This window comes from Hypanus sabinus, chromosome 8 (assembly GCF_030144855.1).
Source record: "Hypanus sabinus isolate sHypSab1 chromosome 8, sHypSab1.hap1, whole genome shotgun sequence".
NCBI classification, from domain to species: domain Eukaryota; kingdom Metazoa; phylum Chordata; class Chondrichthyes; order Myliobatiformes; family Dasyatidae; genus Hypanus; species Hypanus sabinus.
Genome location: NC_082713.1, coordinates 105,311,365 through 105,339,166, shown reverse-complemented (window position 1 = coordinate 105,339,166; position 27,802 = coordinate 105,311,365). Strand labels below are relative to the sequence as shown.

The following is a 27,802-nucleotide window of genomic DNA, read 5'->3' as shown; positions in this document are numbered from 1 at the left end:
CAGCTAGCTGGTGTATCTCACTCCTGTACGCCCTCTCATCTCCATCTGAGGTTCTACCAACAACGGTTGTATCATCAGCAAATTTATAGATGGTATTTGAACTATACCTAGCCACACAAAAGAAGTAAAAAGAATATTTTTGTGAGCTATCTGGAAAGTGTCGACTGAGGGAGCATTGTACACTGGCGTCATCTTGACCAGAGTATCTCAGAAACTGTTGATCTCTTGGGATTTTCATGCACAACAGTCTCCAGAGTTTATAGAGAATGGTGTGAAAAACCAAAAATAACACCCAGTGAGCAGCAGTTCTGTGGGCGAAAATGCCTTGTTGAGGAGAGGGGTCAGAGGTGAATAGTCTGACTGGTTCAAGCTGACAGGAAGATGATAGTAATTCAAATAACCACACGATGTGCATGAGAGCATCTCTGAACACACAACATGTCGAACCTGGAAGTGGATGGGCTACAGCAGCAGAAGGCCACAGGCATACGCTCCGTGGCCACTTTATTAGGTACAGGGGTTATCTAATAAAGAGACAACTACATTTATGTTCTACACCTGGGCCAAATCTTGCTGGGTAGTAGAAACACTTGGATTAAGAGGATGGGTAGTGTTAGGAGGGGTGAACCGTTGGTGTACCTGGCTCAAGGAAAAAAATGTAGCAATATCGTTTTTCAAGATTAGCTGTCTGGATTCCTTCAGCTTTAACAAATAGAGAAAAACTTTGAGAAGCAATCTGGTCATTTTGCCAAGACTATAAAACCATGTTGAGAAACACTTTGTGGTATATGAAGGGCAGCCCGGTAGCACAGCGGTTTAGTGTAACACTATCACAGTGCCAGCGACCGGCGTGCACAGCCGCCACTGTCTGTGGGGAGTTTGTGCATTCGCATTGTGAAGGCGTAGGCTCTCCAGTTTCCTCCCATGTTCCAAAGACACAAGGATTAGTAAATGACTTGGTCTTATTGGTGTAACTGGGCCGGAAGGGTCTGTTACCCTGCTGTATCTCTGAAATAAAACAAACTCAGCAGATCAGGCTGCATCTGTGGAGGGGAATAAGCAACCAACACTCACTAAACGTGATTTTAATGTGCTGTTAAGCATACTACAATATATCCATCGAGTGAACTTACTAAATTCTCCCTTACTGTTCTGATTCTATTTCAGGGCCATTATTATTCGTAATAAGGAAATCATTCCAATGTCCTCAGAGTTTACACCAGAGACTGAAAGACAGCGGCTGCAGTACCTGGTAAGAGAGGGTTAAAGTACTTAGGGGCCCTTACTTTTATTTCAAATTAGTTACTTCTGTTGCCTGGGTAACAGAACTCCAAAGAATAATTCGATGATGTGTATCACTTCAGGCGTGTTGTAATAAAGGATGTTCACTGTTAATAATTTGAAGGACCTTTTGATAAATTACCTTTATATTGGCTGCTAACATTGTACCACACAAGGGCTTCAATATTGATGCTTCTTTGCATCTCATTCATCTCAGCGTGGAAAGACCTGCTTCTCGAGGACATAGGTCCACAGTGATTGACAGCGTCTGAGTTTAGAGAAGACATTTTAATTAGTTTAAATGGAAAGGGTGCCTTATGCAGTGTATTCGCCTTCTGACATGATATTCTATCAACTGGGAGGTTGCAGGTCAAGACACACAGGATCCATATTACAAGCTGTCAACGTCAGAATGGGCATGAGGGGAAGGAGTGAGACTGGGCCTGGCCAGACTTTAAGCTAGGTGAAGTCATTGCAAATTAATCAAACTAATAGAATTGCAGATGGAGTTCAATCTGGAGAAGTGTGAAGTTATTCACTTTGGAAGGTGGGACTTGAAGACAGAATGCAGGGTAGGATTCGTAACAGTAATTAGAATGATTCCTTAAAGGTGATACGGTGGTGAACAAGGTGTAGTTTGTTGCCCTTTGTTTGTCTGGGGATTGAGTCGAGACCTTTCTTTGTTAAATTTGTTTTTTTATGATTGTAAGACTATATTGGACTCTAATAACTACAGGCACAGCAGGTCTACCTCGTCAGTGAGCTGCTGGTTGTTCAGAGTGTCAGACCAGATCGTCATAGGAACCGGCCAGCAGTTCAGAGGAGAGGAGGCAGGCCACAGGAGGAGAGTCCAGCTGGTGGGCTACAGGGGGAGAGTCTGGCTGGCAGTCTGGAGGAGGCGGATTGGGTTCAGAGGATCTGACCTGGATGCAGACTGTACTACTGCCTGCTACTCAAAGGCACTGGAGTTGCTCTGAGAAGGTGGCATGCAGTGAAGCCATGAGTGACTGCCTGGACGTTCCTCTTGCGATCGCAAGACCCTGTTGGACGTTGATTGCCGCAGGCCTATTTCCCTTGTTTGATGGTGAGTCGGGCAGCGAGGCAGCAGTGTAGATTTGGTTGTAGTGAGGACTAGGCCTCAAGTCCCAGGTTTGCTTGTTGCTGCAGTTCAGGTGAGGAGACACTGGAGGTGGCGTAGCATGGTGTCCGTGCTCGGTTGGGGGTGGCCTCTCCCATTGATGCTGCCCTCCAGTTTTCGATTGGTTGAATGACAGGCTGGTCTGCCAAGAACCATCAATTTGCAGGATTTGTCACTTCAGGTCTTGGACTAAAAATGTGTTTCCATGTGTAACTGTGCTTTTTTTTCTCTTTCTTGCTATTATGAATGCACGTGTATGCTTTGCAACTTGACCCTAGAGGAACACTGTCTTGTTTGGCTGTATCCATGTATGGTTAAGTGTTAATTGAACTTGATCAGAATCGGATCAGAATGATCAACTGTGAGGTAATGTTGTAGCTCTATAGTACCCAGGCTAGATCACACTGGGAATATTGTGTTCAATTCTGGTTTCCTTATTATAGGAAGGATGTGGAAGCTTTAGAGAGGATGCAGTGGAGATTTACCAGAATGCTGCCTGAATTAGAGAGCATATCCTATGAGGAAAGGATGAGCAAGCTAAGCCTTTTCTCTTTAGAGTGAAGGATGATGAGAGGTGAATTGATAGAGCTGTACAAGATGCTAAGAGGCATAGATTAAGTGGATAGCCAGAGACTTTTAGCAGATCTAGTGGTGCACACTCCCTCATAGGGACTTCTATGCTCTAATTAAGGAAACCTTCCTGAACACATTTGACAAACTTTATCCCAACTAGTCCTTTGTCAGTATGGGAGTCTCAGTCAATATGTGGAAAGTTAAAATCACCTACTGTAACAATCTTGTGTTTCTTGCAACAGTCTGCGATCTCTCTACAAATTTGTTCCTCTCAATCCCTCGGAATGTGGTCATACCTTTTTACTTTCTCAATTCCACCCATAATGCCTCAATATACGAGTTCTCCAGTCTGTCTTGATGGAGCACTGCCGTGACATTTTCCCTGACTAGTAAAACCACCCCTCTTCCTTTAATCCCTTCCACTCTGCCACATCTAAAACTGCAGAGCCCTGGGATATTGATCCAAAAATTTATACCCAACCTCCTACACCAATTCCTTAGCCATGTGTTGAACTGCATAATTTTCCTACTTCTGGCCTCACTAATATGTGGTACAAGTAGCAATCCTGAGATCACGGCCCTGGAGGTCCTGTCCTTTAATGGAAAATCATTAAAGAGGATGCCAAATTAAACAGGATACCAAAAGTTGCTTCAGATACATAAAGTATAAATGAGAGGTGAGAGTAGATATTGGACCACCAGAAAATGATGCTGGAGAATGAAATGACAGAAGAACTCAGTAAGTATTTTGCTTCATTCTTCACTGTGGAAGACACTAGCAGTATGCCAGATGTTTCAGAGTGTCAGGGGGCAGAAGTGAGTGAAGTTGCCATTACTAGGGAGAAGGTTCTTGGAAGCTGAAAATTCTGAAGGTAGATAAGTCACCTGGACTCAATAGGTTACACCCCAGGGTTCTGAAAGAGGTGGCTGTAGAGATTGTGGAGGCATTAGTTATGATCTTTCGAGAATCGATTAATTCTAGCATGGTTCCGTAGGAATGGAGAACTGCGAATTGCACTCTACTCTTCAAGAAGAGAGAAAGGCAGAAGAAAGAAAACTACAGGTCATTCAGACTGACCTCACTGGTTGGGAAGATGTTGGAGCTCATTGTTAAGGATGTGATTTCAGGGCACTTGGGGGCACCAGATAAAATAGGCCATAGTCCTCAAGGAAAACTCTTGCCTGACATCTGTTGGAATTCTTTGAAGAAGTAACAAGCAAGATAGACAAAGGAAAATTGATTGATGTTGTGTATTTGGATCTTCAATTCTAGTCACTTTTTATTGTCATTTTGACCATAACAGCTGGTACAGTACACAGTAAAAGTGAGACAATGTTTTTCAGGACCATGGTGCTACATGAAACAGTACAAAAACTAGACTGAACTACGTAAAAAAACACATTAAAAAACTACACTAGACTACAGACCTACCCAGGACTGCATAAAGTGCACAAAACAGTGCAGGCATTACAATAAATAATAAACAAGACAATAGGCACAGTAGAGGGCAGTAAATTGGTGTCAGTCCAGGCTCTGGGTATTGAGGAGTCCGATGGCTTGGGGGAAAAAAACTGTTACATAGTCTGGTCATGAGAGCCCGAATGCTTCAGTGCCTTTTCCCAGACAGCAGGAGGGAGAAGAGTTTGTATGAGGGGTGTGTGGGGTCCTTCATAATGCTGTTTGCTTTGCGGAAGCACCATGTGGTGTAAATGTCCGTAATGGTGGGAAGAGAAACCCTGATAATCTTCTCAGCCGACGTCACTATCCGCTGCAGGGTCTTGCGATCCCACATGGTGCAATTTCCAAACCAGGCAGTGATGCAGCTGCTCAGGATGCTTTCAATACAACCCATGTAGAATGTGATGAGGATGGAGGGTGGGAGATGGACTTCCCTCAGCCTTCGCAGAAAGTAGAGACGCTGCTGGGCTTTCTTTGCGATATAACTGATGTTGAGGGACCAGGTGAGATTCTCCACTAGGTGAACACCAAAAAATTTGGTGCTCCTTACGATCTCTACTGAGGAGCCATCGAAGTTCAACAGGCAGTGGACACTTCGTGCCCTCCTGAAGTCAACAACCATCTCTTTTGTTTTGTTCACATTTAAGAGACAGGTTGTTGGCTCTGCACCAGTCCATTAGCCACTGCAGCTCGTCTCTGTAAGCTGACTCATCGTTCTTGCTGATGAGACCCACCACGGTCGTGTCATCAGCGAACTTGATGATATGGTTCGAGCTGTGTGTTGCAGCACAGTCGTGGGTCAGCAGAGTGAACAGCAGTGGACTGAGCACACAACCCTGGGGAGCCCCCGTGCTCAGTGTGATGGTGTCGGAGATGCTGCCTCCGATCCGGACTGACTGAGGTCTCCCAGTCAGGAAGTCTAGGATCCAGTTGCAGAGGGAGGTGTTCAGGCCCAGTAGGCTCAGCTTTCCAATCAGTTTCTGAGGGATGATTGTGTTGAATGCTGAACTGAAGTCTATGAACAGCATCCGAACATACGTGTCTTTTTTGTCCAGGTGGGTTAGAGCCAGGTGGAGGGTAATGGCAATGGCATCGTCTGTTGAATATTTGAGATGGTACGCAAACTCCAGGGGGTCCAGTGATGGGAGCAGCAGGGTCTTGATATGCCTCATGACGAGCCTCTCGAAACACTTCATGATGATGGATGTAAGTGCATCGGGACGGTAGTCATTGAGGCAGGACACTGAAGACTTCTTTGGCACAGGGACGGTGCAGCCTTGAAGCACGTTGGAACGATGGTGCTGCTCAGGGAGGTGTTGAAGATCTGCTAGCCGGTCTGCATGTCCTCTAAGCACTCTTCAAGAAATAAAGTCTGCTCCAGCAGCCTTCCGTGGGTTAACCCTGTACAGGGTTCTTCTCACTTCGGCCATGATGAGACACAGCACCTGGTCATTTGTAGGACTTCCTCGCCACCACGTCATTTTCCACCTCAGAACAAGCATAGAAGTTGCTCAACACACCTGGGAGGGAGGCATCACCCGCACAGTCAGGTGATGTCGTCCTGTAGTTGATGATGTCCTGGATGCTCTTCCACATGCGCCGCGTGTCGCCGCTATCCTGGAAGTGACTGTGGATTCACTGGGCATGTGCACACTTTGCCCCTCTGATGGCCCCGGACAGTTTGGCCCTTGCTGTTGTTAGAGCTGCCTTGTCACCTGCTCTGAAGGCGGAGTCACGGGTCCTCAGCAGCGCACGCACTTCCGCAGTCATCCATGGCTTCTGGTTAGCGCGTGTAGCGATGGCCACAGTGACATCGTCGATGCGCTTGCTGGCGTAGCTGGTCACTGATGCCGTGCACTCCTCTAAGTTGGTAGAGTCGCCATCAGTTGCAGCCTCCCTGAACATGTGCCAGTCAGTGTGCTCAAAGCAGTCTTGAAGAGCAGAGATGGCTCCTGCTGGCCAGGTTTTCACCTGCTTCTGAACTGGTCTGGAGCACCTGACGAGTTGTCTGTATGCTGGGATTAGCATAACAGAGATGTGGTCTGAGTAACCGAGGTAGGGGCAGGACTCCACCGGTATGCGTGGGGGATGTTTGTGTAAACAAGGTCCAACACGTTCTCTCCCCTCGTCGCAAAGTCCACATACTGATGGAATTTGGGGAGCACTGACTTAAGGGTCATGTGGTTAAAATCTCCAGCGACAATAAACAGTTCATCAGCGTGTGCGTTCTGCAGTTCACTAATAGCCCCGTACAGTTCACAGAGCGCCTCCTTAGCATTGGCGCTGGGGGGAATGTAGACACCGACTACGAGGACAGTGGTGAATTCCCGTGGTAAGTAAAACGGTCTGCATTGAACAGTCACAGACTCCACTAACGATGAGCAGTATCTGGAAACCAGCACAGAGTTCTTGCACCATTCTGTATTGATATAAACACACAAGCCACCACCGCGAATCTTAACAGAAAGAGCTGCGTCCCTGTCCGCTCGAAACAAGGCAAGCCCGTCCAGCTGAACGGCAGGGTCCGGGATTCCGTCAGTGAGCCACATCTCTGTGAAAACATACGCACAGCAGACTCTGTACTGCTGCCGAGTATTTCATTGGAGTTGGATGTAGTCCAATTTATTGTCCAGGAAGTGGACATTGAAGAGCAGAATGGATGGAAGAGCTGGCTGGCTAGGGTTTGCTTTTTGCCTGGCACGGACCCCTGCCCGCTTGCTTCGCTTCCACTTCCTTGCACATCGCTTACTATGTCCCCACCAATGGCCTCCAGCATCAGGTGATTCTGAGGACTGTAGCCCTGATCCCCTCAGCAAGCCGAGGTCGCGTAATTTAACCAGCAGATCTTCATGAAGGTTTGTTTTTGGGCAATCTCTGTATTGTAGCCGTATCTGGCGATGGTAGATAGTCGCTCTGTTATCTATGTGTCCTAATCAAAATTGTGTCTCAAAATTAAAGTAAAGTAACACCAGGTCCGAAAGGCCGCTGCTGCCGTGCTGCACCGCCTGCTTCAGAAGGCCTTTGACAAGGTGTTGTACATGAGGCTACTTAACGTAAAAAGAAGTGGTCCCAACACAGACCCCTAAGGTATGCACATGGTATTACAGGAAAGTTACTAGCATGGATAAAACAGTGACTGATGGGCAGGAGGCAAAGAGTGGGTATAAAGGAAGCCTTTTCTGCTTGGCTGGTAGTGTCCCACAGGGGTCTGCGGTGGGACTGCTTCTTATTATGTTATATGTGAATGATTTGGATGATAGAATTGATGGCTTTGTGGCCAAGTTTACAGACAATACAAAGGGCAGTAGGATAGGCAGTTTTGAGGAAGTAGAGAGGCGACAGAAGGAATTAGACAGATTAGGAGAAACTGCAAAGAAATGGCAGATAGAATACAGTGACAGGAAGTGTATGGTTATGAACTTTGGTAGAAGAAATAAAAGTGTAAACTATTTTCTAAGCGGAGAGAAAATTGAAAAATCAGAGGTACTGAGGAACTTGGGATTCCCTAAAGGTTAATCTACAGGTTGAGCCTGTAGTGAGGAAGACAAATGCGATGTTAGTGTTCAGTTTGAGAGAACTAGAATATAAAACAAGGAAGTAAAGTTGAGACTTTATAAGGCACTGGTGAGGCCTCACTTGGAGTACCGTGAGCGGTTTTGGGCCCCTTATCTACAAAAGAATGTGCTGACACTGAAAAGTGTTCACAAGAGGTTCACAAAAATAACTGGGATTCAACGGCTTGTCAGAGAAGGAATATTTGATGGCTCTGGGTTTGTATTCGCTAGAATTCAGAAGAATGAGGGGTGACCTCATTGAAACCTATTGAATGGTGAAAGGCCTCAACAGAGCGGATGTGGAGAGGAATTTTCCTATGGTGGGTAGAATAAGACTAGAGTTCACTGCCTCAGTACAGAGGGACTTCCTGTTAAAATGGAGATGAGAAGGAATTTCTTTAGCCAGGGTGGTGAATCTGTGGAATTCATTGCTACAGGCAGCTGTGGAGGGCAAGCCATTGGGTATATTTAAGCCAGAGGTTGATAGATTCTTGATTAGTTAGAGCATGAAGGGATATGGGGTGAAGGCAGCAGATTGGTCTGAGAAAGGAAAATGGAATTGAATTGACTTTACTTCTTGCATCCTTCACATACATGAGAGTAAAAATCTTTTAAGTTACGTCTCCATCTAAATGTGCAATGTGCAATCATAGTAATTTATAATAAATAGAACAGTCAATGTAATATAGAATACACTCAACAGCATGAGTTCATCAGTCTGATGGCCTGGTGGAAAAAGCAGTTTGGTCCTGGCTTTTATGCTGCAGCACCGCTTCCCAGATGGTAGCAGCTGGAACAGTTTGTGGTTGGGATCATTGGGATGGCCCAATGACCCTATGGGCCATTTTTACACACCTGACCTTGTAAATGTCCTGAATCATGAGAAGTTCACAACTGCAGATGTGCTGGGCTGTCTGTACCGGTCTCTGCAGAATCCTGTGGTAAGGGAGGTGCAGTTCCCATACCAGGCAGTGATGCAGCCAGTCAGGATATTCTCAATTGTGTTCCTGTAGAAAGTTCTTGGGATTTGGGGACCCATACCAAACTTACTCAACTGTCAATTAGTCAGCCATGATGAAATGGCTTAGCAGACATGATGAGCCAAATGGCCTAATTCTGCTCCTAGGATCTTGGGGTCTTATGGTATCTATCTTGTGCCTTCTGAATTGCTCTGAGGAACTCCAGCTGTTGCTGCTCTGCCATCATCCCTGCTTGCGTCCCCTTCCAATCAACTTTGGCCAGCTCCTCTCTCAAGCCTCTGTAATTCCCTTTTCTCAACTGATTTACTGATACATCTGACTTTAGCTTCTTCCTCTCAAATTGCAGGGTGAATTACTCCTAAGGGTCCCTATACCTTAAGATCTAATCAATTTTGGTTCATTGCACAACACTCAGTCCAGAATGGCTGATTCCCCTTGCTGCTAGGGGAATGCGATATGATACGATATGAGTCAGCTGCACCTTTCCACATTCCCTATCACACCCACTGTTGAACTTGAATGCACGCGAGGTCACCAGTCGGTCATTAACCTACAACTACTCAATGAGTAAAAAACAAATCTTGCTTGAGAGTTTCTTTGGAAGGGCTGGTGGGGGACATAAAAGACCTAATGATGATGATAAGGCAGAAACAGCTGAGGCCAAGACTGCAAAAAAAAAGGAAAGCTTCCTTCAACAGAAAATACAACGAGTCGTACGTATGGCTTTAATGCAACCGGTGACTCACACACTCCAAGATCTCTGTGTGTGATATGTGGAGACAAGCTGTCAAATGAGGCAATGAAGCCCTCAAAACTGCTTCAGCTCCTTGAGTCCAAGCACCCTGCACTTAAAGACAAACCCACTGAGTTTTTTGAGCAGAAAAAACGTGAGCAAGCGGGACAGAAGCAAGTGCTGAGAGCCACCATCTCCACAAATGCTGTTGCTCTGAGAGCGTCGTACTTAGGGGCTAGCCGTATTGCTAAGGCTAAGAAGCCTTTCACTGTTGGTGAAGAATTGATTCTGCCTGCTGCCAAGGACATGTGCCGTGAACTGTTGGGAGAAGTTGCAGCTAACAAGATGACACAGGTTTCTCTTTCAGCTACTACAGTTTCAAGGAGAATCGATGACATGGCGGAGGACATCAAAGCACAGCTGTTGGAATGGCTTAATGAGTCACCATGGTATGCCAGGTCAACGTCTACCAATGTTGACAACAAGGCAATACTGCAGGTTTACATGCCATATATATTTCAAGACGATGTGCACGAGGATATGTTGTGTGCACTGCGGCTGCCAACTAACACAACTGGGGCAGAACTATTCAAGTCTTTGAATGACTACATGTCAGACAAACTGGACTGGTCATTCTGTATTGGAATATGCACAAGTGGAGCTGCAGGTATGACTGGACAGCTGTCTGGTTTCACTATCCAAGTCAAAGAGGTTGCTCCTGAATGCCAGTCTACACACTGTATCATACACAGGGAAATGCTGGCTAGCCAAAAAATGTCACCTGATCTTAACAGCGTATTGAGTGACGATGTTGAAGTTATCAATCACATCAAAGCCAAAGCCCTTAACTCACGTCTGTTTGAGCAGCTTTGCGAGGAAATGGATGCAGAGCACAAACACGTTCTCTTACACACTGAAGTCAGGTGGCTATCGAGGGGGAGAGCCCTGGCCAGGGTTTTTGAGCTAAAAGAGCCACTACAGAGATTTCTTTCAGGAAAAAAGTCACCACTGGCAGCACACTTCAGTGATGAGGAGTGGAAAGCAAAACTCGCTTATCTGTGTGACATCTTCAACCTGCTCAATGAACTCAATTTGTCACTTCAGGGGAGAATGACAACTGTCTTCAAATTGGCAGATAAAGTGTCTGCTTTGAAAGCCAAACTGGAACTGTGGGGACGGCAAGTGGACGGGAGCATATTTGACATGTTCCCAACATTAGCTGGGATTTTGGGAGAGACTGAGGCTGCACCGTTCTTCTCACAGCTGGTGCGCAATCACCTATCTTCGCTGTCGACAGAATTCAAACGTTACTCCCCAACCGCAAATGACCCAAGATGTGCAATGGAATGGGTCCTTGACCCATTTGTGAATGTTCCCGGTGAATCATCCATGTCAGCGCAGGAAGAAGATCAACTCCTTGAGCTAGTAAATGAAGGTGGGCTGAAAAGTATGTTTGACATAACATCTCTGCCAGCGTTCTGAATCATAGTCAAGGCTGAATATCCTGAGATAGCCACGAAAGCACTGAAAACGTTGCTTCCATTTCTCTGCGAAGTGGGGTTTTCTGCAATGAATGCAACAAAAACTAAATTGTGGAATAGACTGGACATTGCTGTCTCCCATCATCCCTCAATGGGACCGTCTTGTTGCATGGAAACACGCCCAGGGCTCTGACTGATTCAGCGATATTGGTGTGTTGCAATGATTTTATATGTTCATATGAGGAAAATATGCACTGTGTGTTTAATATCCAAATGTTACTTAAAATGTTATGATGCTATTGATTTATAAATGTTATAATTGACTTATCACTATGTTCATGCAAGGAAAATATGCGCTGTGTGTTTAATATTAAATTTGTTAAATAAACCCTTTTAGAAACGAAATTGAGTGTATTAGCCACTTATAAGTGACATAGTTAACTTTTCATCTATATTGCGGTTGTGATTAACACCACCACCCCCTCCCCGAAAGTATTCTACAAATACCCCCTCTTGGGATCCAGGAACAACTTGATTTTCCCTGCACATTGAAATCCCCCATGACTGTTGTAACATTGCCCTTTTGATAGGCATTTTCTATTTCCCCTTGTAATTTGTAGACAGCATCTTTGCTTCTGTTCGGAGCTCTTATTAATGCGTTTTACCTTCGCACTTTCTTAGCTCTAACCACAATGATTCTACACCTTCCAATCCTCTTTCTAAAGATTTGATTTCCTTTTTTTTTTACCAACAGAGCTACCTGATTCCCTCTGCCTACCTGCCTGTCCTTTTCATACAATGTTTATCCTTAAATGTTAAGCTCCCAGCTATAATCTTCTTTCAGCCACGATTCGATTGCTCACAATGTCATATATGCTAATCTGTAACTGTGCTCCAAGTTCTTCTACCTTATTCTGTATACTGTGTGTGTTTCAAATAAAACGCCTTCAGCCCTATATTCATCACCCTTTTCAATTTTGGCCCCGTTACATTGCAACTTCTCCTGTTGAGTGCATTTTTGCCCTCTTATCAGCCTGTCTTTGCTAGCAGTCTCACTATACACTCCCTCTATCTGTGAACCATCTGCCCATCCTCAGCCTAAACACTCCATTCCCATCCCCCTCCCAAATTCGTTTCAGTCCTCCCAAACAGCTCTAGCAAACCTGCCCAACGAAGTTATTGGTCCCCAGAAGAGACTCCATTGATCCAGGAATCTGAGGTGAGGTACACAGTGTGCCCTGCAGGCGGGGGTTGTGGAGGTGGGAGAGGAGAATTGATTCGTTTTGCTGTGGGGAGGTATGATAAATCTGACAGTTTAGGAATATCAGCACTTTAGGACTCATCCTTCTTCCGATGGAAATAATTTACTGCCCAATACGCTGCTGATGCTTAGGTCAGCAATGAAGGTCCTCCATCTCTGTCTGTCCTTGGCTATCTTCTCTGTTGTGTGGCTCAGGATCCTCAATTCTGTCATGCACAGATGTAGAAGGATTCTTTATTGCTGTTTCCACAACATACTTGTTTGACCAGTCAGGGTTTGTTCACCGTGAGCTGAACCCCCCCCCCCCCCCCCAAACCTGAAGGACCATTGGACCACTTTTAATCTGGCCTCTACCCTTTGACCTGTTTGGCATGGATGACCCTACCAAGAACAAAGGCACAAGACTGCAGCCAGCATAGCTCTCTGGGTCATTGAAGCGTGCAAGCCTCCAAACTGCTACAAGGTTGTGGTCCTCTTGGAACAGCTGACAGAAGATTGTGGTGCAGAGTTCCCTGTGATGCTGCAATAAAGGACCATTGCACGTGGAATAGCACCAACCTTGTTGAGGACATTTCTTCAGAGTTGCAAAGGTGAGTGTCAGTTGGAAAAGAGTTCTGAATTTCCTGGCAGAACAGAGACTCTGCTGTACGATCAAGTGTCGAGGGAGTGATTTTAAACATGCTCATTCGAAACTTCAGGAATAAAGGGCTGAAGCTAGGTGGCAGCACACTCACTCCAAATTCTCAGCTCGGCTCCTCAGTCAGGTGTTACAGAATCACTAGGTTTCATTCTCCTTGTCAGACAATAGTTCATATAAGAATTGATTCATCTTTGTCCTATTTCTGTGGATTTTCAGTTTAGTGATTTTCAGGCTATGATAGTGACTCATAGTTTAAATGTTGGCAGTTTTAAAATATTTGGTTCTTATTTTAAGTGTCTGCATAGCATTGTGTTCCCCACCTCTGTGACTGTTTATGCTATTCAACCCTTCTAAGTTCACTGTCTTCCTCCTTTTCTAAATTCATGTTTTACCTGACTTTCACCATCCCATTGTTGCCAGCCAAGGCTCCGCTTTCCTTCAGCCATAAGACAAAGGAGCATTATCTTATTAGGCCATTTATAGCACCAAGCTGTAAGTTTGTATGTACTCCCCATCCATGCCCACATGGGTTTCCTCCACGTTCTCCGGATATCTCCCATATTCCAAAGGCGTACTGTTGGAGTTGGGTTATTGAGCTGTGGGCATGCTATGTTGACACCGAAAGCATTTTGACACTTGTGAGCCGCCCAGCACAATCTTTGCTAATTTGATTTGACACAAGACAACGCCTATTTGCTGTATGTTTCGATATACAAATAAAGGTTTAAACTGATGGTTAATGAAACTGAGAATAATAGCACATGCAAAGGAAGCAATGTTACCAGGCTGTTGATGTATTTTAGGGTAAGCCTAAGAAGAGCAGGATGTAGATAGTAAAGATCAAAGGGGTGATTAAGATTAGAGGGAAGCGACTGACCCCAAGTATCTCAGTGATTAGGGAGAAATTCTTTCACCATGTTTTCCAGCAATGAGCAATAGAGGACGTGATACAATTGAAGAGGCAATTGGATGGTGCGTGCAGGTTATGGGCAACTGGGACTAACAAGGAGGATGCTGTGGCTGGCATAGACGACTTCTTATTGTGTCCACAGACAGTCTGTACATGGCCCAGCCAGAAATGGACACATTTTTTGCACCTTGTTGTTGAATTCGGCAAGATCTGCAACAGTACAGGGTTCCTCAAGTGATGGGCATTGCAGGAGAAGTTGCGTAGTTTGTGGCTCAGTTCCACATTCACAAGTTGTTGGCTTGGTTGTATATTCCCATTTGCTTAGTGACGCCTTTGTACGACCTACACTAGTCCTAAGTCTGTTAAGGCACTTCCAGTTTGCCTAGTTGCAACTAGCTCCTGGGGGAAGGCTTTCATCCGGTGGAATTTCCATCGTTGGGGGTTGTTTGAGACTGGCGAGCCGGTCTTTCCACAAGGCGATGCGGGCTTCAGATGGGGTTGATTGTAACGGAGCAACACTGTTCTTGAAGCTCTTCCTTCACTTTGGGCGGCTGGATGTGGGTGTATGTCCATGTAGAGGGTGACCCTCATCTAATGTTTGACGGAGTCGTTCTTTCTTGCTGGCTACCGTTCTTCTTATATCAGGGGGATCAATACCCACCAGGATATACAGGTGTTCGTTGGTTTTAAACAACCTATGATAAGTTGGCAGCTTGCATTCAGAACGGCATCCAGCTTCTTAGCTTGAGTATATCTTTCCCATGCAGGGCAGGCGTATTCAGCAGTGGAATAGCAAAGAGCAAGTGCACTGGATCTCAATGTTTTCGGGCTTGCTCCCCATTTTGTGTTAGTGAGCTTATTCAGGATGTTGTTTTGTGTGCTCACTTTTGCCTTTGTCTTATTGATATGGTTCTTGAAAGTGAGGCATCTGTCAATGGTGACTCCTAAGTAGACAGGGTGCTCACGATGCGTCAGGGTGGCTCCACACCAGGTTACTTTAAGCTGTCGTTTGGCTTAACGGTTCCTGAGGTGGAATGCACAAACTTTCGTCTTTGATGGGCTTGCGCGGAGGTGGTTTTCTTCATCATTGGGTATTAGTCCCTCCCGGGCCTCAGAAAGCGTTTTCTTCGCAGTGTTAAAATCAGTGCTTTGGGCAGAGATGCATAAGTCGTCAGCATATATAAATCAGCGTGTGACGTCATCTACAGGTTGGTCATTCGTGTAGATGTCGTACAGCAGCGGAGCGAACACACTTCCCCAAATACTCCACCTGCTGCGAGCCCACCTCATTCTGAATGGCGGGCCGGCCATTCTGAAGCATGCTTTCTAACAGCTCTGTTAAGTGAATATCTTGGACTAAGGGCCTGTTTCCACACTGCATTACTCCACAACTCTAACGTGATCTTGATGGTGTCTGTTACACCTAAAGGATAAATAATTTCAAAATTGATTGTTTAATTCTGGGCAGATTCAGCTCATCAGCAATGTCTGGAAGCTTATTGAGGAGAAGGAAAACTCTGATCGCAAACTGATGCTGCCCTATGGCTCTACCCACTCATGGGGAAGTCTTGGGGAGTAAACCCTGAGGACAAGCCTGGAGCTGGAGTCTCTAAGGCAGTGCTACATTGAGTTCAATGCTGACTGGCAACTCCTGCCATGCAGCTGGTTCATCAGCTGTGTGGAGAACGGGACGGAGGCTGCCACATGGGCAGCAGCTTGCTCTCCATATTGCACTGCCCTGGCTTGCATGTCAATAGAGGATGCTGAACCAACGCTATAGACGGCGGGAGGCCACATCCAAGAAGGGCTTCATGAATATTTAGACAACTAGCATGGTTAGATCGGTCCCTTTCAGGCATGTTTAAGTGACACATCACAACTTTGTGACCTTTTCTTGTAATAGAACATGAAACTTTGAGCACAGGAGCAAGTCCTTTAGTCCATCTTGTCTGTGCCAAACATGATGTCAAGTTAAACTTCAGCAATGCATAGAAAATGCTGGAGGAACTCAGGTACCCTCCACGAAGAGGAATAAGAGTCGAGGTTTCAGGATGAGACATTTCTTCAGGTCCTGATACTTACTGACAAAGGGTCTCGGTACAAAGCATTGACTGTTTATTCCCATCCGAAGATGCTGCCTGATTTTCTGAATCTCTTGTGTACATGGCTAAATTAAAATCAAACCTCTTCAGCCTGCACATGACCCTTATCCCTCCATTCCTTGCATCTCTAGTTCCTCTTAAAATGCCTTTGTCATATCTGCTTCTGCCACTACCCCAGCAGCCATCCCACTCTCCATTTGTAAGGAAAGCTTAGCCTGCACACTTCCATCAGATTTTGGAACTGACAATGAACCCATGACCACTACGTCAGTACTTTTGCTCTCTTAATGTATATATGTATATATAGACACACACAGGTGTATGTATTTCTTCTTGTCGTTTATAGTATATTCTATGTATTGCACTTTAAGATGGCGCTGGTGAAACACAGCAATGCCTTACTGGCAGCAAACAAATCTAACTACTCTATTAAAGACACTTTTTCTGGACAATGATCACTGCAATCAATAGCCTCTAACTTCCCTTTCGAAGCTGAGCGTTTCCACCATCTTTACCTGGTATGTTTGCGGTGGGAGCTGAAGTCTCAAAGGTGGCGACGGATGCGGGACAGCCTGCACAGGCTGAATCAAGATGGCAGGACCTGAGTGTGGCGAGCTATTGCTGGAGTGGACTTGGAGCCGATTCAAAACAGCAGGGATCGGGCCTGAAAGTGAAAAATGAGCCGATATTTGACCGATTTAAGTGCTGGGCCAGTTTGAAAAGGTGGGGTACAGGCTAAATTCAGGCAGCAGGTCCCGGGCCTAGGAGCGTAATGAAGTGGCAGGGCACAGATCCGACAGTGAGGACAAGCCGATGTTTGATTTAAGCTTCAGGCCAGATTGAAGCAGTTAGAGTGTCAGGATTGGAATCGAGGGACAGGACAGTGTTCAGTTTGTTGCTTGACAAGGTCTACTTGTCTTTGTGCCGAAATGAGGCTATGGCCTGCAACTAACAAGCTCTTGGACTGGCTGCAGTGAAGACTGGCTTCATGGCACTTTTATGAAGTTTAGTTCTAAGTGTTACTTACTTTCTGTTGCTTGCAGAATTTGTTCTTTTTTTTTCCTCTTTGGTGTTTGACAGTCTTTTTTAATGGATTCTTCTGGGTTTCTTTGTTTTGTGGCTGCCTGTAAGGAGACAAATCTCAAGGTTGTATAAAGTTTACATACTTCAATAATAAGTGTACTTTCGTACTTTTGTTTTTAAAACAACTGCCACAAATCAACAAATTTCACAGCGTACATTGTGGCCATTTTATTATGTACCACCTATCCCCAATAAAATGGCCACTATGTGTAAGCAGTGATAATAAACCTGATTCTGATTCATTTAAACTTCCCCACTCACCTTAAATGTCTGTCCTTAGGTATTTGACATTTCTAAGAAAAAGATTTGGTGTGCTGAATGCCTCTTGTCATCTTATAAACCTCAGTCAGGTCTGCCTTAATCTCATGCCCACCTTAGATTTGGGTGTTGGGGTGGAGATATGTCTCTACCAAAGGAGGAGTAAAATGCTCCTTCCCCCTACTAGCCTGCGGGTCACCCTTAGGCGAGGTGTGGCAGCTGCTTAGTTCCCCGATCAGGGTCACGTTAAGCCATGGGAGCAGGTGATGGATGGTCATATGAGCAGCCGGTGCAGATCACAAGGGCTGGTTATACGACCACTGACACCAGGCAGACAATCTCTGAAGAGTAATGGGGTCACCCATCTTATATAGACACTGCCCAGAAGCAGGCAATAACAAACCACTTCTGTAGAAAAATTTGCCAAGAACAATCATACTCAAAGACCATGATTGCCCACGTCACACAACGTGGCTCATAATGTTGATGATGACCCTTAGATTAACTAGCTGACTTCTGATGTCTCCAGTTATCTGTTGTTTTTATTCAGATTATTGATTTCAACTGGCTTTCAAATTTGATCACTTTTTACTGAATGGGTCATAAGTGGTTTTGGACAACAGAAAGAGCACAGGTTATTTGTATTATTCATCAAGGCCTCAAGAGGTGTGATTGTAATTGATAATCCAAGAAATATGACAGTGGGAAATGATGTTATATAGAGGTTAATAAAATTTATCGGATCTGTTCATGTTTGAGAAAACCTGGCAAATGGAAGTATTGTGATTTGAAATGGATTAGGTAGCGCTGTGTATTTTACAAGTTCAGTTCTGAGGTTTGTTAGCCAAGTGATTAAAATTGATTTTTGATTAGTAGTCACACAGAATTCATTTACACCTGCATGTACAACAATCAGGAGAGGGAATGGCATAAGAAACACTTTATTAATCCCTTAACCCCTCTCCCTCAGCAACATGGTACGTGTGTGCATTGTAGAAGTAATTGCCATCTGTTATGTACAGGCTAATTTTAGACTTTAACTTTCCTCCTATTATGTTTAAGCCATAAAACGTAGGAGCAGAATTAGACCATTCAGTCAATCGTCTGCTCCACCATTTGATCATGGTTGATATATTTTCATTCTCAACCCCATTCTCCTGCCTTTGCCCATAATCTTTGACACCTTTACTAATCAAAAACCCATCCCCGCTTTAAATGCCCAGTGATTCCACAACTGTCTGGCAATGAATTCCACTGATCCACCAACCCTCTGGCTAAATAAATTCCTCCTCATCTCTGTTATAAAAGGGACATCCTTCTATTCTGAGGCTGTACACTCTGGTCCTAAACTCCCCCCACTATTGGAATCATCCTCAGCATGTCCTCTCTATCTAGGCCTTTCACTAATTGTTAGGTTTCAATGGTAAGGTTCCTTAAAGTTGTTATAGCTGGGGGTGGTAATCCCACTACCCATTAAATGTTCCCAATGGCGTGTGTCTCAAATAGCCTCTGACAACCAAGTCCAGCTCCTGGCCTTCATGTGTGGTTGAGCCGCTAAGCGGAGCAGAACTGTTTCTGCTGACAGGAGGAGGGCAAACACAGGTTACTGGCTTTTCATCTCAAACCTCCACTGCCTTGCGGTGGTACCCACTCACGGGGAAGGCTTCGGGAGTGAACCTGGGAGAAAAATCTGGAGCTGGAGTCCCTAAGGCAGTCCTACATTGAGTTCAAAGCTGACTGGCAGTTTCTGCAACGCCGCTGGTGCCAAACTGTATCGGTGTCTGCCGTTCCTTTAGATTCATCAGCTGCATGGTAAAGAGCTTGCTATCCATATCGTACTACCCTGGGCTTACATATCACGTAGACAGCAGGGATGCAACATCCATGGTCAGCTCCGACCAACAGAGGGCCTCTCCTCTCCTCAATGAGATCCTGCTTTATTCTTCAAAGCTCCAGCAAGTGCAGGCTTCTGCACTCCTCATACGTTAAGCTTTCATTTCTGGGATAATTTAATGGCTTGCTATATGTTTGTTCTTTGTAAGCTTAGATCAAGCAGTAATGAGTCACACTTCCTGAATGTGGGTTGATGAAGTTTGATGGCTTCATAGATCTGGTTTATCAGTACTGAAGCTGATTGCACACAATGAAGATGAGACATTCTAATCTAAGGCTGTACTCTGGTCATCATAAACACTTTGGAAATAGTTATGACCTATTATTTGTTTATGTGCTGTATTTACAGAGTTTGTCTTCATTTACACGTTGATTTCCACTTTTGTTTGTGTGTAGTTTTTAATTGACTGTATTATGTGTCTGTGTATGTACAGGAAAAGCCCATAAGATTGTAAATCCCAGGGTGATATAAGGTGACATATGCAGTTTTGTGCAAAAGTCTTAGGCACATATATATACCCAGTTAGGGTGTCCCAACACTTTTGCACAGGACTGTAATAATTTTATGTATTGCACTGTACTGCTGTCAGGAAAAAAACAAATTTCATGACATATGTGAGTGATGATAAACCTGATTCTGATACGGGTCTCTATTCTGGACTGAGCATGGGAAGGGGGCAGGGAGTGGCTGGGAAAAGGGGAAGGGAGCAGGTAGTGCCAGAGACATTCTGTAATGATCAATAAGCCAATTGTTTGGAATGAAGTGACCTCGCTTGGTATCTCAGGGCTGGGCGTGTCTGCACCTGCTCCTGGCACCACTCCTCGGCAGTCTGTCCCATGTCCCTCCCGCGGTGCCCACCCTCACCAATCCCAACAACCTGTGCTGCTGCCAGATTTACAAACTCGCTGTCCGCTCCACATTGACAAATACAGTACTGTGCTAAAGCATTAGGCACCCTAGCTATATACCGTGTATGTGTCCAAGACTTTTGCACAGTATTGTATGTATTTTGGTGGTAAATTTACTCTGTACTTAACTTGGAACTTTGCTTTTCCATACACTGTTAACTTTTATCCTGTGTCCACAGGCTTATCTGCAGCCACATTTACTGGGAAATGAATTCACCCACCTGGAGTTTTCCAGAAGAGTGCAGCGTAAGGAACTTGGGAAGAAAATGCTTTTCAGGGATTTTTACATGACCGGCTGGTAAGATTGTGGCCATAAGGGATGTTGAATCTGTTCAATGTTGCCTCCCCATTTGCTGATTTAGTATTGTTCTGCATGTGCTGAGGTTGAATAGAGTCAGGGTTATGTGGCCCATCATTATCTATTCTGACGGTTTTGCCTGTTCTCCCACATTACTACCTGCCTGTTTATACAGAGTGTCTCCAGGAGATTCCACCATCTCGTCTGGCAGCACATCCCAGGTATCAGCTTCTCTCTGTATAAAACGCAACTTGCATAGTACCCACAATGCTGTGTCAACCTTTTAACCTACTTGAAGACCAATCTAACCCTTCCCTCCCACATGGCCCTCCATTTTTCTAACATCCATGAGCCTGTCTCCTAAATGACCCCAGTGCATCTGCCTCTGCCATCATCCCTGGCTGAACGTTCCACGCACCCATCATTCTCTGTTAAAATTTTTTTTTTATTACTGTGGGGAGTCGGATTGGTGTGCAAGGCTAGTCTCTTTACCCTAAGTGGGACACTTCTGGTCCCAACTATCCAAGTTCACTTTGCCTCTGAGCAGGATATTCGACTTGTCTCCCCTTGGACGATGAGCACAGTATATCCTTTACAGGACTCCAGACAAACAGCGCTATTAGTGATGTTAGCTTGGTAAACCGCTCAGAGTTCCAGAGGGTGGTTCACCAATAGGATCCCTGGGACAGTTTGGGATAGGCAGTAAATGCTGGCAGTAACCACCCACAGACTACAATGAATTAAGTTAGCAAAAAGTAATTTCTCTAATTTCAGCAGCGGGATTATTTTGTCCTTTTGGCTCAGTACCATGATACAAGTTAAGTACAGGTAGTTCTGCCAAAATGTTTGTTTTCATAATGTGCATTTGTTATAATACAATGTGTGACCTCTATCAGAATCAGAATCTGAACCAGGTTTAATATCAGCAACATATGTTGTGAAATCTTGTTGTTTTGCAGCAGTACATTGCGGTACATAATAAAAATTATAAATTACAATAAGCATATATAAAAAAGTAAATTAAATAAGTAGCTTAACAAGAGAGGATATAAAAAATACTGAGGAAATGTCCATGGGTTCAGTGTCCATTTAGAAATCTGATGGTGGAGGGGAAGAAGCTGTTCCTGAAATGTTAAGTGTGTATCTTCAGGCTCCTGTACCTCCTCCCTGATGGTAGCAATGAGAAGAGCAAATGTCTTGGGTGATGATGGAGGCCGCCTTCCTGAGACATCGGCTTTGAAGGTGTCCTCGATGCTGAGGAACACAGTGCCCATGATGGAGCTGGCTGAGTTTACAACTTTTTGCACTTTTTCCTGGTCTTGTGCAGTGGCCCCTACGTACTAGACAGTGATGCAACCAGTCAGAGTGCTCTCCGCTGTACATCAATAGAAATTTGCAGGTGTCTTTGGTGACGTTCCAATTCTCCTCAAACTTCTAATGAAATGTAGCCACTGCCGTGTCATCTTTGTAATTGTATCAGTATGTTAGGCTCAGGAGAGATCTTCAGAGAACTTGAAAAAGCTCACCACTTCCGCTTCTGGCCCCTCTCCTTGCATTTTACAGGCCATAAGACATAGGAGCAGAATTAAACCATTTGGCCCATCTAGTCTGCTCTGCCATTCAGCCCATCGAGTCTGTTCCATCTTTATTGTAAGTAATAGTGTTTGTTACCATGTATTGCAATGTACTACTGCCACAAAACAACAAAACTCATGACATTAAACCTGATTCTGATTTGGATCCTGACCCTGAACAGATGTTAAAGCTTTTCCTTTGCTTCTTTCCTCGTAAGGCCTTGCAGAACTGCCAGTTCCCACCACAAACCTGCTAACTCCCACAGCTACCGTGACTACTAGCTCCTTCCACCCTGTCTCTTTCTCCTCAGTTACTCCATTGCTTCCACATCTGAAACAGAGTCTGGGTTATTATTACTGACACATGTCGTTAAATTTGTTGTTTTGCAGCAGCAGTTTAATGGAATACATAAATATAGAAGAAGAAGAAGAAAAAAATAATAATAATAAATAAATAATGGTATACACATATTGAATAGGTTAAAATCATGCAAAAACAGAAATAATATACATTAAAAAAAAGTGAGGTAGTGTTCACGGGTTCAATGTCCATTTAGGAATCTGATGGCAGAGGGGAAGAAGCTGTTCCTGAATCACTGAGTGTGTGCCTTCAGGCTTCTGTACCTCCTACCTGATGGTAACAGTGAGAAAAGGGCATGTCCTGGGTGCTGGAGGTCCTTAATAATGGATGCTGCCTTTCTGAGACACAGCTCAGAAGGTGTTCATGGACTATTAGGAAATCTGATGGAACAGGAAGAAGCTGTTCCTAAGTTGTTAAGTCTACCTCTTCAGGCTCCTATCTGCTCTCAGAGGAGGCTTTCAATACTTGGTCCTCTGAAATATCCCCCTTCTTCTAGAAAAGTGGCTTAGACCACACCTGGGGTACTGTGTTTGATTCTGGTTGACACACCATGTACTGGGTATGAGTGAGCTACAGAGGGCGCAGAGAAGATTCACAAGGAATTTGCCGAGAGGTCCTGGTTAATAAGAGGACAGGATAGGTTGGCACAGTATTCTCCAAAGCAGAGGAGGCTGAGACGTGATATTTATAGAGATCTATCATGTTACGTAGGTAGGGTACATAGCCACCATCCTTTTCCCGGAGTAGGGAGTGTCCAAGACTACAAGGTGTAGGATTAAGGTAAGTGGTGGGGGGGGGAGGGGGGGGAATGGCACTAGAGGCCAAGATTGCACCCAGAGGCTGATGGGTAGATGGAATAAACTGCTGGGCGACGTGAGAGAAGCAGGAATAATGACAATATTTTTTTTAAATTTGGGCAGGTACATAGACTGGAAAAGTTTAGAGGGACATGGGCCAAATGCAAGCAAATGCAATTTGGTAGACATTTTGTTGTTATGATTGAATTGGGCAGAAGGGCCTGTTTTCATGGAACATAGAACATCACAGGCCCATCAGCCCACGATGTTGTGCCGACCTTTTAACCCACTCTGTGATCAATCTAACCCTCTCCTCCTACATAGCCAATAACCTTCTGTTTTTCTTTCATCCGTGTGCTTATCTAAAATTCTCTTAAATGTTCCTAATGTGTCGCCGTAAACCACTACTCCCAGCAGTGTCTTCCTGCCACTTACCACTCTATAATTTAAATAAAACACCTCTGACATTCTCACTAAACTATCCCTCACTCACCTTAAAAGGATGTCCTCTGGTATTGGCCATTGTTACCCCAGGGAAAAAGTGCTGGCTGTCCACTCTACCTAGGCCCCTTATAATCTTGTACACCTCTATCAAGCTAAGCCATTTTGACTAAATTAATAAACTGCAGGCCAACTGCACTCCCGTCCCAAAATTATTTTAAAAGACTGTTTCTTTCCAGTGTTATTCACCATTGTCAGTGTGTAGGATGTTTAATGTGTAGGCTGATTCTTTCCAGCTCCACTACCATCAATGTGGGCAGCACACTGCCATTTAAATTATGCTTATCATCATACTTTCCCTCGTCAGGTAACCTCTGTACAGTCAGACTTGGCCATTTTAATGCATGAGTGATAACCAAGTCATCCAAAAGATGGAGCATTCTTCTTCCATGTTTTATATTCTTCATTGATCATGTGCTCCTCCATCATAAACACTGCCTAAAGTCCCCGTAAACACGGAGAGGAGAGTTTTAGCATCCGTCATTGATAAGTGTAACTTAACTGTGCAACAGGAAATGAATGGGTTTAATTTTCATCACAACTCACTCCATAAGCAAGCGGTATGCAATACTGTGCAAAAGTCTAAGGCACATGTCAATAGCTAGAATGCCCAGGACTCAATCCTGTAGTAATTTTATATATTGCACTGTACTGCTGCCACATATGAAAGTAAATTTCATGACACATGTAAATGATGATAAACCTGATTCTGATATGGGTCTCTATTGTGGTCTGAAAGTGGGAAGGGGGCAGGGGGAGGGGAATTATGGTTGGGAAAGGGGGAAGGGAGAGGGGATGGAGCAGGAAGCACCAGAGAGACATTCTGTAATGATCAATCGACCAATTGTTTCAAATCAAATGACCTTGCCTGGTGTCTCAAAGGTTGAGTGTGTCTGCAGCCGACCCACTCCCTCTCTGCCACATATCCCACACCCCATCCACGGTTCCACCCTTGCCATTCCCAACATTCTTTGCTCCCACCGAATTTACAAAGTCACTCTCCACTCCACGTAGACAAATACAGTATTGTTTAAGAGTTTTAGCCACCTAGCTATATATATGCCCCTAAGACTTTTGCACAGTATTGTATCCTGCCTCATGGGTATCCTTGGAGCCAAAATCATGTCAGAGTCATAGAGAAGTACACAGGTCCTTCAGCCCATCTAGTTCATGCTGAAACCATTCGAACTGCCTACTTCCATCAAACTGCACCAACCGGCCCATAGCTCTCCAATACCCCTACCATCTATGTACCTATACACGCTTCTCTTAAACATTGAAATTGAGCTTGCATGCACCACTTGTGCTGGCAAATCATTCCACACTCTCTCGACGCTCCAAGCGAAGAAGTTTCTCCTGCTGTTCCCCTAAAATCTTTCACCTTTCACCCTTAACCCATAACCTCTGGTTGCAGTCACATCCAACCTCAGAGGAAAAAGCCTGCTTGCATTTACCCTATCCATACCCCTCATGATTTTGTATACCTCCATCAAATCTCCTCTCAGTCTTCTATGTTCTAAAGAATACAGTCCTAACCTCTCCAGTCTTTCCTTGTTACTCAAATCCTCCAGACCCAGCAACATCCTTGTAAATTTTCTCTGACTTTTTCAACATTATTTACATCTTTCCTATAGGCAGGTGATCAAAACTGCACACAATATTCCAAATTAGGCCTCACCTACTTCTTATACAACTTTAACATAACATCCCATCTCTTGTACTCAGTACATTGATTTATGAAGGCCAATGTGCCAAAAGCTTTCTTTATGACTTCATCTAGCTGTGACACCACTTTCAATGAATTATGGACCTGTATTCCAAGATCCTTTTGATCTGCCACACTCCTCAGTGCCCTACTGTTCAGTGTGTAAGACCTACCCTGACTGATCCTACCAAAGTGCAAAACCTCACACTTATCTCCATTAAATGCCTTCTCCCATTTTTCTAGCTGATGCAAATCCCTCTGCAAGCCATGATAGCCTTCCTCACTGTCCCTGCATCTTCAATCTTGTTGATCCAGTTAACCTCATTATCACATTAACATAGACAACAAATAAACAAAGACCCAGTGATACACCACTCATCACATACCTTCGGTCAGAGTGACAACCCTCTCTGGCTTCTCCCACAATGCCAAAGTCTAATCCAATCTACCACCTCATCTTAAATGCCAAGCAACTGAACCTTCTTGACCAAACTCCCATGTGAGACCCCGTCAAATGCCTAACTAAAGTCCATGTAGTTAACATCCTTGCGTATATCGAATTTCCAGTTAACTTCTTTGAAAAACTTTACAAAATTGACTAACCATGACCAATCACGCACAAAGCCTTTCTGACTATCCTTAATCAGTCCATGTCTATCCAAATAGTTCTATATCCAGTCCCTTAGAATACCTTCCAATAACTTTCCCACAACTGACGTCAGACTCGCCACCTACAATTTCCTGCTGTGTTTAGAGTCTTTTTTAAACAGTGGAACATTGGCTATTCTCCAATCCATTGGTACCTCACCTGTCACTAATGACGTTTTAAATATCTCTTCTAGGGCCCCAGCATTTTCTGCACTTGCCTCCCATAGGGTCTGTGGGAACATCTTGTCAGGCCCTGGGGAATTATCCACCCTGATTTGCCTCAGGACAGCAAACACCTCCTCCTCTGTAATCTGTACAGGGTCCATGAAGTTGATGCTGCTTTGGCTCACTTCTATAGACTCTGTGTCCATCTTCTGAGCAAATACAGATGCAAAAAAATTATTTAAGATCTCCCCAATGTGTTTTGGGTCCACACATGAATTCCCATTCTGGTCTCCCAGAAGACCAGTTTTGTCCCTTGCAATCCTTTTGCTCTTAACATATCTATAGAATCCTTTAGGATTATCCTTCACCTTGTCTGCTCGAGCAACTTCATGCATTCTTTTATCCTTCTTAAGTGTTCCTTACATTTCTTGTAAGCACCTCGTTTGTTCCTACTTGCCTATAGCTGCCATGCCCCTTCATTTTTCACTTCACAGGGCCTCAATATCCTCTGAAAAACAAGATTCCCTACTGTTATCTTTGCCAGTTATTCTGACAGGCACATACAAGCATTGTACCTCAAAATTTCGCTTTTGAAGGCCTCCCATTCTCCAAGTACACCTTTGCCGAATAAGAGCCTGTCCCAATCCACACTAGCCAGATCATTTCTAATACCATCAAAATTGGCCTTTCTCCAATTTAAAATCTCAACCCGTGGACAAGACTTATTTCTTTGCATATTTACTTTGAAACTAATGTCGTTGTGGTCACTAGGTGCAAAGAGCTCCCCTACACAAACTTCTGTCACCTCCCCTGTCTCATTCCATAATAGCAGGTCCAATATCACACGCTCTCTCATTGGGACTTCAACGCGCTGATGAAGGAAACTTTCCCGAGCACATTTGACAAACTCTAGACCATCTTGTCTTTTCATGGTATGGGATTCCAGTCAATATGTGGAAAGTTAAAATCATTTGCTGTAACAACCTTATGTTTTGCAACAGTCTGCAATCTCTCTGCAAATTTTCTCCTTTTAGTCCCTAGATCAGTTGAATGGTGTGCTCTAGAGCCTCATTAACATGGTCATTTCTTTCTTATTTCTCAGTTCTACCCATAATGCCTCACTAGACAAGTTCTCCAATCTGTCCTGACGGAGCACTGCCATGACTCCTTCCCTGGCTAGTAACACCACCCTTTAATCCCTCCTATTCTATCACGTCTAAAACAAAGGAACCCCAGAATATTGAGCTGCCAATCCTGCCCCTCCTGCAGCCAAGCCTCACGTGGTTCCAAGTGTTGATCCATTCCCTAAGCTCACCTGCCTTTCCTACGATACCCTTGCAGTGAAATATACACGGCTCAGGACTCTAGTCTCACCATGCTCAACCTTTTGATTCCTGATTTTGTCTGAGGTCTTACCAATATCTGCCTCCACAACCTCTCCACTAACTGTTCTGGCACTCTGTTTTCCATCCCCCTGCAACTCTAGTTTAAACCCCAC

The 27,802-nt window shown here is 44.5% G+C and overlaps 1 protein-coding gene across 1 annotated transcript in view; it reads left to right on the top strand.

Moving 5' to 3' along the window:
• ppm1h (protein phosphatase, Mg2+/Mn2+ dependent, 1H) overlaps positions 1-27,802 on the top strand; it is a 223,091-nt gene that overhangs the window by 146,436 nt on the left and 48,853 nt on the right. Inside the window, exons 5-6 of the mRNA XM_059977530.1 lie at positions 1,168-1,252; positions 20,435-20,553. Of these exons, the coding sequence (XP_059833513.1) occupies positions 1,168-1,252; positions 20,435-20,553 (204 nt within the window). The remainder of the gene's footprint in view (positions 1-1,167; positions 1,253-20,434; positions 20,554-27,802) is intronic.